The sequence below is a fragment of the Lactuca sativa genome, chromosome 7, assembly GCF_002870075.4.
Source record: "Lactuca sativa cultivar Salinas chromosome 7, Lsat_Salinas_v11, whole genome shotgun sequence".
In the NCBI taxonomy this organism is placed as follows: Eukaryota; Viridiplantae; Streptophyta; class Magnoliopsida; order Asterales; family Asteraceae; genus Lactuca; species Lactuca sativa.
The window spans coordinates 51,779,777-51,792,638 of record NC_056629.2 but is presented as its reverse complement, the minus strand read 5'-3'; the positions used below and the strand labels follow the sequence as shown (position 1 = coordinate 51,792,638).

The 12,862-nt window shown below is 29.6% G+C and overlaps 1 protein-coding gene across 1 annotated transcript; it reads left to right on the top strand.

Annotated features, from left to right (window-relative positions):
• The first annotated feature begins 8,942 nt into the window (after window positions 1-8,942).
• Window positions 8,943-10,669, top strand: LOC111905463 (protein ANTAGONIST OF LIKE HETEROCHROMATIN PROTEIN 1). The gene has a single exon (XM_023901156.3). It carries the CDS (start codon window positions 9,120-9,122, stop codon window positions 10,518-10,520), a length of 1,401 nt encoding a protein of 466 aa, XP_023756924.1. The 5' UTR covers window positions 8,943-9,119; the 3' UTR covers window positions 10,521-10,669.
• Window positions 10,670-12,862: the final 2,193 nt, after the last annotated feature.

Below are 12,862 nucleotides of genomic sequence, written 5' to 3'. Positions count from 1 at the left end.
TCTCATCATCTTGAGCCTGTCGAAATCGGACAATAGAGTTTACAAACGGGCTTCTTGTACACATGCAACTCTAAGATGCCTGGCCTTGATCGCATCCAAAAGGTTCTTGTTCGTATCTTGATTATTGGTTTGAATGATTAAGCTCTCCAGAAATTGATTGATACTGCAAACCTATAGCCAAATCATTTTTTCTGCGTTTTCAATGGTTCCCGGATCGATCACGTCCCATGCTTTGTAGATTCTCAACACCACCTTCATCCTCATCACCCAGACGATGTAGTTCGTTGTGATCAACATAGGACAATGAATAGAGGTCGCTCCCATTTCCTTCACCGGTGAAGGATTTGAAGCTTCACCCGTCATGGTGAAACTTGTTCAACAAGTCCTCGAGATCACAAGTGTAGATTTACTGGAGATTTTCTGATTGAAACCTTGAAAAACTTGTTTAACAAGCTCTGATACCAATTCAAGATTCAAACATAAACACAATATATGGAATAACTCTCCAATATTATTGAGAAAATTACTCAAAACTCAATTTTGATTGTGTTACAACATTACCGTAACTTGGTTTCTATGCATTTGTGTGTGTGTGTGTGTATATATATATATATATACCGACTTATAGAATTAGACTAGAAGTCTTAAAGCCTACTTGCTTAACCTCCAAGTAATTAGATCCTAAAGTCATACTCGAATTAGGAATTCTAACAGTTTCCTTCATGTCATCTTCCCAACAAGATTAATAAAATTGATAAAAACATATACATTAATATTTTTATGATTATTTTTTCAATGTTAGAACATCCATAATCATTGGCCTCATGCATAAGAGTGAAAAAAGTTATGCGCGGACAAGGTTTGAATTAAAACCTTGAATTAACTTAAGATTAATGTCTGTTGCTAACACTAAAGGTCCAGTCAGGTTTGGTAACCCAGTCTTGTCTTGAAATAAGAAGTTCAACAAAGTATTCAAATATTTAAGAGTAAGTATGAACAAAGTAACGACAACTTAAGAACAATAAGAATGATAAAGAGAATGATTTGAATTGCAAGATACTATGTACTAATGTGAAAGAGAATGTTACTCAAGTGCTACATGCATGGAAATTACTTTTCCTTAAATAGCCAAGGTGTAAAAAAAAGACAATCTGACAAGACTACATGAACTATATAAAACTGAAAAGTCAAAAAGCTGACATTGAGGATTTTCTCGATCCTCTCCCATGAATTTTACAATAGCATAAAGACTACAAGACAAGAAACATTAAATGTTGATTACAGACTCATAATAGCATCGACTACAAAGTGCTTTTTGGACAAGTCTTTATCTCGGAAGTAACTTCAATTCGGAACACATCACATCTCGTAATGCACTTGACTTTGGTTTGGCTAGGCTTCGGATTACTAGAGTTTCACTTTCATATATCAACAATGCATAGTTTCTTTTTTTTTTTGTCACATCATCTTTCCACCAACTTTATCAAACAAAAACTCATCAACTAAAACCTATCCAATTATTGTTCATTTTGAAAAGCTTATTTCTATAATTAACCAATATATTATCATCTATATTGAATATCTTATAAAACTCCATCATCTAAAACTTTTATTTTTTAAACATATGTATTTATAAAAACATGGTTCAGAAAAAGACAGAACTAAAAATATAACATTTTTCAATGTTTTTGTTCCCCAAATATAAAGGATGATAAATTCTTAGTATATAGTTATAAAAAATACCAAAAATATTATATTATAATTATGAATTTAATATTCAATATCAAACATTAAAAAATGAAAAATAATTAATATTTATTAATATAAGCTAATTGTAATAAAGATATTAAAGTTTATGTATAATTAGGGAGTAAATATCATTGATTAAAAAGGGGATTATGTGAATTAAAGAAAAATTTAGAAAACATTTAGTTAATATGGAGTTGTGAATCATTCAACCAAACAATACATTATCTAAAAGCAATAATTTTGAGATTGATTTTAAATATTCGTCATTTTCATCGACCTTCTATTGAAGCTGTTGCTCTTTATAGACTTGTATGATGTCGGGTTATTTAGAAGGCTATGAATAAACATACCTTGAGTATCTAATGTACCTACGCAAATTGAATTTTGAACCACTTATCATTTGCTAGATCAACTTTGATGTAATGCACCCACATGCATCTGTTTGAACATATATGGATTTTAAAACAAGAAGGCATCTATAAAATATAAACTAATTTGCTATAAATAAATTAACAACCTTTAAAAATAATACTAGATCTAAGATATTATTTTGTTTAGGTTTTGCTATTGTTATATTGGGAGCATAGTATAAAACCTGAAATTGAAGTTTAGAACTTAAGTATAAAATATAAATAAATGGTCGGGTCGGTTACCCACGAATGCCTTTTAAACCTTTTTTTTTTGGGGGGAACAAAAGTATATATTGAGTGTTTTACTATTTTTAATGAAACGCTTTATAAAGTTGTTTTCAGTTGATCGTGGTTTAACCATCTAATCCGTTTAATATGTTTTAACTTAATTAATTTGTTTCTTTTTAGTTGAAATTTACTAGACTCCCGTTTGATCCATTGTAACTAGAAATATAATCTAACATATATCGATTTAATAATAAATAAATAAATAAAATTGATGTCTTTGTGATTTATTATATTATATGATTTGCAAACATTTTCCTTTGAATATATAACATATATTATCTATGATGTTTAAAAAATTATTATGTTATTTTTTCATTAAATTTTTATATATTTTTTATTTTGGTTAAATTAATGCTTTGTACCCAAAAATCTACTAAAAATAATTACACAGTCTATATGAAACTAAAAAAATTACATACATAAACATTAATTGTTATTCCAGAAAATTAATATCATTTTGTCGAACAATATAATATCATTAATATATAGAAATTATAATTATATTTTGTCTTAAGTCTTATTTAACAAAAGTAAGATAGTTTACTGTTGATAAATATAAACTGGTTTGTCAAACATTACGTTAAACATTACGCTTCAAATCAATATTCTTTACAACTTATTTTTGTTTATCAATTTAATCAAAATCAAAATTAATAATAATAATAATATACATAAAATTAACAGAATAGTTTAATAAAACAAAATACTAACTTGAACTATATACTATTTATTTTAAAGATTTTCCATTTATATTTTATAGGGAATATGATATAACTAAAATTGAAGTTTAGGACAAAAGTATAAAAGAGTGGCAAAATTGACGAAAAGGAATAATTTTTGACGAGCGAGAGTAAAAGCTTATTTCTTTCTTGTTTCCTTTACGTCCGTTGACGAAGGTTCCTTGAGTCACAAGTCAGCCCTTTTTTTCTCAAATTCCAAAATTGCCCTTTCCTTTTCTGGCTATACAATTAGCCCAAACCGGCTACTCCCCCTACCGCGTCAAAACACTTCCCCTGTTTTTTAATAAGTTATCACTCTCACATCCTTATCTATACAGTAATTACACACCAACCCCTCTCACATTTTACCACATTTGGTTTTTAACTAAACACCTACTTTTGTTATTCTTTTGAGAAGATGTTTCACATAATGGGTTTACATGTTGTGGTTTAAAAGAATTTGCAACACATACTGTCAATTTGATCGAATGAAACTAGTTCAAGCATTATTTTACACTTCCAATCTCAATAAAATCATAATATCAGGAAAAAAAATGTATTAATTTCTATAACTATTATTCTATTATGACTCTTTTAGGGTTTTTATCCATGTGAGATTCCAAAATGATAAAGATGATTATGAATACTTCAAAAAAAAATTCAATTACATGTATAAGCAAAATAAATTAGGAAAACGTGAATATAAATTTGTTATGTATTTAAGCTTAAATATCAAATCTTTTTAAACGATGTAGTTTTTTAAAAAAAAATTGTTGATAGAATACATATGAAATAAGTCAAACTATGGAATGAAAAAATAAATTGTTCAATTTTTTACAAGGAAAATCGAATGAATTTACAAGGAAAGTAAAAAAAAACATTTTAAATGAATATAAGTCAAGATGTTTTTGCCTTTGATGGAAGAATAAAAACTTTATCCAAATTATTTATTGAATAAATAGTATGTTTTTTTTACTTTTACTTTGTTACTTTAGGTTTTAGAACATTCACAATATAAGTTTTTTATATTAATATTGAATTCATAATTGAATAAATAGTATTTTTTTTAGTTATACTCTATTACTTTAGGTTTTAGAACATACACAATATAAGTTTTTTATAGACAAAATTGAAAAAATGGTCTCTGTGGTATACATTTTTTGGGGGTTTTAGTCTAAACCATGACTTTTTTGGATTGGTGGTCCTTTTGACGTAGTTTCGTTGCTGTTTTGGTCTCTCAATAAATTGAAAAGACTATTATGCCCTTTTGATATATTTTTTATGCTTTTTCTAATTAATTTAAATGAAAAATAAAATAATTAACTAATTTGGGGCCCACATCTCTCTCTCTCTCTCTCACACACACACATTTCTTACGGTTATTTCTTTCTTTCTTCTTGATTTCCGGCAAGACCACTCACCGGAAACGGTGTTTTCCGACCACCAAGGAAGACAAACAACTCCCATCATCCTTTTCCCCTTTTCTATCGACAATCACCACCCAAACACCCTCATCTTCTGTTGCCAATTCTTGATTCCCCTCTCCCTCTTTTTTTCTTCGACTCACCAGAAAAATAAAACAAAAGAAGGAGGCTATTGCCTCCGTTCCAGCCACCTGAGATGGTAGATATGTTAAGGGGGAAAGGAACCCGTTTTTACGGCGATCCTCTTGGCTTGACTTCGTCGCCGACAGCCACAGATTAGGGTGAAGGTAAGCAGCAAATAGTAGCACCGAAAAATGGCAGGCGGGGTTGTGTAAGTTGGCGAGGGGCAGTAGTCGGCGTCTCCGACAAGCAAAGGGAGCAATGATCTTCAGGGGTGTTTCGTTGTGGATTCGATGAGCAAATGGTGGAGGGGATAGCTACTCTTCGGCGAGCCCTTGTGGGTTCCTTTCTTGTCGTCAACAGTAAAGAAAACGAAGGAACAAAGCAGCGGTAGCAACGCCGAATAGGGGTGTTTGGATGTTGTTGTTCGACAGGAAAGAACGAGGGAGGACGAGAGTCGATTTTCCAGTGGTGAATCACGAAGGAAACGGAGGTTGCTCTGGCGGCTTTCCTTGGCTTCTTTCCTCCTGTCACCAACAGTTAAACATGAAGGAACATGGATGTTTGGGTGATGCTTTTCGAAAATTGTAGAGGTGTTTGGCAGTTGGAATTGAAGAAGGAGAAAGGAAGGGTTTGTTGCCCATGGTGGTGGCCGAAAAACGCATCACCTCCGGTGGAGTTTCTTGGTAGCAAAATGGAGAAGAAATGAGAGAGAGAGAGAGAGAGAGAGAGAGAATGGGGTGTGGGCCCCATATTATTATTAATAAAACATTAAATCAAATAGAAAAAAAATATATAAAAGATATATCTAGAGTGCAATTTAGTCATTTCAAATTTAGGAGAGACTATTTTCACATGCAAACTAGTCCAAAAGGACCACGAAACCAAAAAAGTCATGGTTTGGACTAAAACCCCAAAAAATGCATACCACAGGAACCATTTTTGCAATTTTGTCTTTTTTATATTAAAAAAGCTTTTGAAAAATGAAAAAACATATCCAAAGAGTTTATTCAATTCAAAACCTTTTAAATGAGCTTACTAACTAAAAAGTTTAAGCAAATAGCTTTTTCCATTTATTGTGTGGGATCATAGATTTTTAACTAATTATAACCAAACAACATCTACATACAACTCCGAAAAAATAAAATGAAAACACTATTATATTATGATAGATACAATGAGCTTTTTATTTTGAGTTATTTTATGAAAAAATTCATTTCAATGCTCTTGGTAATTCATCATTGCTATTATGCTTAGATTTATAGGCACAATATAAAAAAAGAGCATATATTTGATCGATTTAAGAAGGTACGAGGGCTTATAAAGAATATTAACCGAAAGATCAATGATCACTTTGAAAATATTTGAATCAAAAAACATAACAAGTTTTTTCAATTCAATGAAAAAACATATCCAAAAAGTTTTTCAATTCAAAACCTTTTAAATAAACTTGCTAACTAACAAGTTTAAGCAAACAACTTTTTTCATTTATTGTGTGGGATCATAGATTTTTATCTAATTATAACAAAACAACATCTACACACAACTCATAAAAAATAAAAATGAAAGAACTATTATATTATGATAGATACAATGAGCTTTGTTATTTTGAGTTTTTTTATGAAAAAATTCAACTAAAAAAATATTTCAATGCTCTTAATAATTCATCATTGTTTTTATGCTTAGATTTATAGTCACAATATAGAAAAAGAGCATATATTTGATCGATTTAAGAAGGTATGAGGGCTTATAAAGAATATTAACTGAAAGATCAATGATCAGTTTGGAAATATTTGAATCAAAATACATAATTAAATGTTTTTATATATAAACTTAAGTACATAATAACCACAAACTTTCTAACCCTATTAAATTATATATATATATATATATATATATATATATATAATATATATATATATATATATATATCATCAACGGAAAACGACACTATCGCCCATCAAAGTTTTAAGTTACGGTATAAATGGCCCCTAAAACCTTTTTTTTTTTGGAATTATGGGGGCCTAAGATGGATTGAGACTTTTAATTATAGTCGTTTTTAACCTAAATCAACCGGTGGAAGTGACACATGTATACTTTTGTTGACACCTTTATTGCAAACCGTACATCCTTTATTGCAAAATAATCCATGACCATTAGGAATTCCACATATATATTTCTCTACATATAAATTCATAGATAAACACTCCAAGAAATTCCAAAATCTTTTAGAAAAACCCCAAATGAGAATTCTGCCAGCACCATCAATATCAAATATCACCAAAAAAGAACTAATATAGATTCTTATCATCAACCACCGATGCTTCCCTCTCTACAAATCAAGAAACCAAAACCGTAAAATCACTATATTTGGAAGTAAAATATCTCGAAGAAGAAAATTGAAACTAAATCAAGAGAATCCTTAAAAACCCATCACCAGATTTAGAAATCAATAAATTTCTTTCTGTCTCTAAAAATCAATCAAAATGCTACACTTGTTCTTCATAGTAGTTTTCTTTGTGGAGGGAATCGAATATCTATATGCATAGGGTTTACCCATGGGTATGATACGTGTAGGATCTTGGATTGCATGCTCTGCAACAGGGGCATATATGGGTTTGTGTTTCTTTCTTTTTTCTTGTACGGTTGTTTCTGAATTTGAGTCTTCTAATTATTAACGAAGTAACAAATCATAGGGCAACCCCACACCCCTTGCAATCGATTAGCAAGTGTGGGTGTTCAAAGCGCTATATTTCTCCATTTTTTACTCATCGCACACACTACATGCACGATTATGTTTTGTGAAACAAAGATAAAACCCATCTTGTGTTGAGTGTCTTCATCATATGTGTTAACATATGTAGAGGAGATGTTGAACAGGTGTGAAGTTGACTCCAAGCTCTGGTTCAACCCTAAAAATCACTATGTATTTTGATTCAGAAGTACATCAAGAAATGGAGAGAATCAATCACTGATACATGGGCCCCTCTTTTGAATGGGCGCCTCTTCTGAAACCGGTTCCAGATAAGGATCAAAATAACTAACACTTACTCTTTTATGAAACGATCTCTTTAGTCAAATTTTGTGACGAATGATATTGTTGACTTTCAAGGGGATTTAATGGATATGAGGTGAGGAGTTGAGGTGGATATAGTTTAAATTTTTTAGTTAAAAAAACCACATGGTACATGAAACTGGTTATGATAGGTTAGAGAGACCGAATAAACAGGTCAAAATCTACCTTATGCCCCCATAAAACCAATATATATATATATATATATATATATATATATATATATATATATATATATATATATATATATATATATTAGGTGTGAGACACATGTATTACATGAGTTTATTTTAAAAAAAAAACTATAAACAAAATTCTAAATATTTGAGAAGTATGAATTTATAAGAAAGGTGAGAAAATATTAAATTATAAAAATTAAAGTGTTTTTTTTTCTCTTTTAAATTTAAATAAATAATTTAGTTAAATAAATAAAGAAAATTATTAAATCTTTAATTTAGTAATTTTGAAATTAGAAAGAAAGTTCATTAATGAAATATATATGCATTTATTATTGTATTTAAATACTATCTAAAATTTAATAAAATAAAATAAAAAAACATAAAATGACATGTGGAATAAACATTAATTTAAAATAACCACAAAATTACATGTGACAAAATAAATGAAAATATGACATGTGGCAAAAAGATTTTTATTTATTAGTAAGAAGAGATATATATATATATATATATATATATATATATATATATATATATATATATATATATATATATATATATATATATATATATATATATATACACCCCATTTAAACCAAAACTTCAATTGAATGTTATTTTTTCATTGATCAAAGTATCTCATATATGGTTAATTTAAAAGAAAATAACTATAAGACTTTTTTTTTTGGTGGAAATTATAGAAATTCCATTCTAAGTCACTATCGTTGATTCAATTTATAATTTTTTTACTAAACTAATACAAAAATAATACAACTGACAACCAACCAAGGAGCCGGTGCGTAGTAACGTTGTTTGTTTATTTATTTTGACTTGTATTGAAAGAAAGTGATTGAAATTGTTCACCTTGGTCGGTTGGTGCTTAAATGTAACTCTATCCATTGTTCAAGGGCTATAGTTGTAATTTTCTCATTTAGATAAACTCAGAGCATAACAAATTAACAATGGAAGAAGCTGTCCATAGATGAATCTTCCGTCTCTCTCACCGCGTTCACACGCTGTCTCTTTACACGCTACTTTACGCTTAATCTCTATGTATATATTCAATTCTTCACACCCATCTTTACGAATTCATTTCCTCACTCCAAAATCAACAGTATAAAACCCAAAACTTCCATCGTTTTCTATACATACACGCAATGGAAATCACTTCGATTCCGTTTTTGAATTCGGAAGAGTACTCCTATTTCTACAGTTTCTTCCAAGATACCGACACCGATAACGGAAATTCTCTCAATAAAAGACGAAAGCTTGATGAATTCGATGAAGAAAGCAACTCCTTGGACGAAATCCTCAACACCATTGAAGTTCTCAACGATCATGAGATACCCACTTCCAAATTCGAACCACCCACTTCAAAATCTGAAACACCCAATTGGGATTTTGAGAATCCAGGTTCTGAAATAGCGGATTGTGATCGGGGAAGGGTGAGGAAAACGAGAAATCCGACACCGGAGGTACCAACGGAGGATGGCGGGAGAGGTGGTGGACACCAGCGGAGGTTATGGGTGAAAGAGAGGTCAAAAGGGTGGTGGAAGTATCACAACAGCGATCAATGTCCAGACGATGAGTTTCGAAAAGCATTTAGAATGAGTAAATCGACGTTTAACATGATCTGCGACGAGTTAGACTCAGTCATCAATAAAAAGGACACGATGCTTCGTATGGCGATACCTGTTCGCCACCGAGTTGCCGTCTGCATCTACCGTTTAGCCACCGGCGACCCACTCCGAACAGTGTCGACGCTATTCGGACTCGGAATATCCACCTGTCACAAACTAGTCCTTGAAGTCTGTGCTGCAATTGGAACTGTTCTAATGCCCAAATTCGTTCAATGGCCGGATCAAGAAAGGGTAAAAGAAATCAAAACCGAATTCCGATCAATCTCCGGCATCCCTGATGTATGTGGGTCAATCTACACGACCCATATATCAATAATCGCCCCGAAAACAAGCCCGGAAGCATACTTCAACAAAAAACACACTGATCGAAATCAAAAACCATCATATTCGACAACAGTTCAAGGTGTGGTTGATCCTAGAGGTGTGTTCACAGATATCTGTATTGGGTATCCAGGGTCGATGCCCGATGAACGAATCTTGGAGAAATCGGCATTATCTCATAGAGCCAACATGGGTCTGTTGAAGAACACATGGGTAGTTGGTGGGTCGGGTTACCCGTTAAAAGATTGGATGTTGGTACCCTATACACACCAAAATCTTACATGGAGTCAACATTCGTTTAACCAAAGGGTTGGGGAATTGACTAAGATTGGTAAAGAAGCATTCATGAGGTTAAAAGGGAGATGGGGTTGTTTACAGAAAAGGTCAGAGGTGAAATTACAAGAATTGCCCATGGTGTTAGGGGCATGTTGTGTCTTGCATAATATATGTGAGATGAATGGTGAGGTAATGGATGTGGATTTGAGGTTTGATTTGTATGATGATGAGGTGGTGTTGGGGGAGGGTAGCAGGGATATTTTGGTAAAGTCACTTCAAGCTCGAGATAGTATTGCTCATAATTTGTTGCATGGAGTATAGTTGACTATAATTTTGTCTTTTGAGTTTTGATGCATTTATGACAATTCATTCGGAATACGGTATTTGAAATTCTAAATTTATAATTCTTAAGTTACATGTTTACATAGAAAGTAAATATATTTTGATAAAAAGGAGATTTTGTTCGATCATCTATTTTTTATTAGTTTTATTGGCAAATTCATTCGAAGTTGGAATTAAAATTGTTCGTAAGATTCGATATAAAAACATTTATTAAGTCGTGTTTTTATATAAAAAAATATTAGTAGGATAAAAATAAGAGGGTGAAACACAAACAACAAAATTAAGGCCGAAACTAAACTTCAAGCAAACCATGAAGACAAGTTTATTATGGTTCAATATCACGAAACTAATATGTACATGTACTATATGGATTAATTTAAAAAATATATATACATCAAAATATTTGAGAAATTTAAATTTATAAGAAAATAAGAAAAATAATGAAGTATTATAATGAAAATGTTTTTTATTTTTTAAATTTAAACAAATAGTTTAAATAAAGAAAAATAAACTAATAATCTTTATTTTTATGAATTTTGAAATTAAAAGATAATTTTATTAATGAAATTGATTATTGATATCCATTTATTACTATATTTATTGCAATTTTTACATTAAAATATTATGTGAAATTTAATAAAATAGAAAAACTCATAAAATGACATGTGGAAAAAATTATTCAAAATAACCATAAAATGACATTTAGCAAATTGAATGAGAGTGTGACAAGTGGTAAAAAAAACATTCAATTATTAGAGAGAATGTTAAAACAGAATTTTAAAAAAAACACCAATATTGAATATTGTTTGCTTCGCTTATTAAATTGGAACTTGTCAATCTTTCTTTAAATTTTCGCAAACTGTTTGTAAATTAATCCTTTTTATTGGTTCTATTTTGAAGAATTCGAAAGATAATTATTAAAATTTTATTATTATTATTATTAGGTGTGAGAACCATATATTACATGGATTAATTTAAAAAAAAAAAGTTAAATATAAAATTCAAAATGTTTGAAACTTTGAATTTATAAGAAAATAAGAAAAATAATGATTTATTATAATAGAAATGTTTTTTATCTTTTAAAATTAAACAGACAATTTAAATAAAAAAAAATAAATTAATGAACTTTAATTTTGGAAAATTTGAAATTAAAAGTTAAGTTTATCAGTGAAATTAATATCTATTTATTACTACATTTATTGCAATTATTATATTGAAATATTATGTGAAATTTAATAAAATAGAAAAAACTTATAAAATAACAAGTGGAAAAAATTAATTCAGTAAATTTCTTTCTAATAAATGAATGTTTTTTTTTTTTTGCCTCTTGTCACGCTTTCATTCAATTTGTCAAATGTCATTTTATGATTATTTTAAATTAGTTTTTTTCACATGTTATTTTATGAGTTTTCTTATTTTATTAAATTCCATATAATATTTTAATATAATAATTGCAATAAAATATAGTAATATATTGATATTAATTTCATTAATGAACCTACATTTTAATTTCAAAATTCTCAAGATTAAAGTTAATTAGTTTCTTTTATTTATTTAAATTATTTATTTAAATTTAAAAGATGAAAAATATTTACATTATAATAGTTAATTATTTTCTTATAAATTCAAAGCTCTCAAATATTTTGACATTTATATTTAATTTTTTTTTAAATTAACCCATGTAATACATGAGTCCTTTATTATATTTAAATTTTTTTTAATTAACTTATGTAATAGATTAGTCTCACAACTAGTAATTATTATATATAATGACAATATTTGAAATTTTAAAAGAGCCACCTATGTATAATTGTTTTTGCATAATGATATACGCCACAAAAGGAATTGCTTGTGGCAGCTTTCTTTCTATCTTTAGCAAATTAGACTTTTGCTCCATATGGTTTATATATATACGGTTTAAGTTTATATGGTTACCTGAAGTCGTTCTTGTCTAAACATTTCCTTTAACCATAAATGAAATACGAATATACCCCTAATGTTTTATTATCATTATTTTGTCATTTTTATTGAATTTATGGATGATTTGTATAAATTTTTGAAAAAAAAAACTAATAAAAACTTTAATCAGATAGCTTTCATAATCTTCCAGAGAAGACTCTTTTCTAGCAAATCCAAGGAGGATCATCGTCGACAAACCTAGTTTCAGATTTTCATTAAACTTACATGGTCTCCTTCTCTGTCGACACAACGTCACTACACCGCCACCACCATCATTCTCATGTTCATATTTTCCTCTTTTCCCCCTTTGTCATACTTTATTTCTCATCCCATCGGTGACAACGCCTCCTACCATCGCTCAA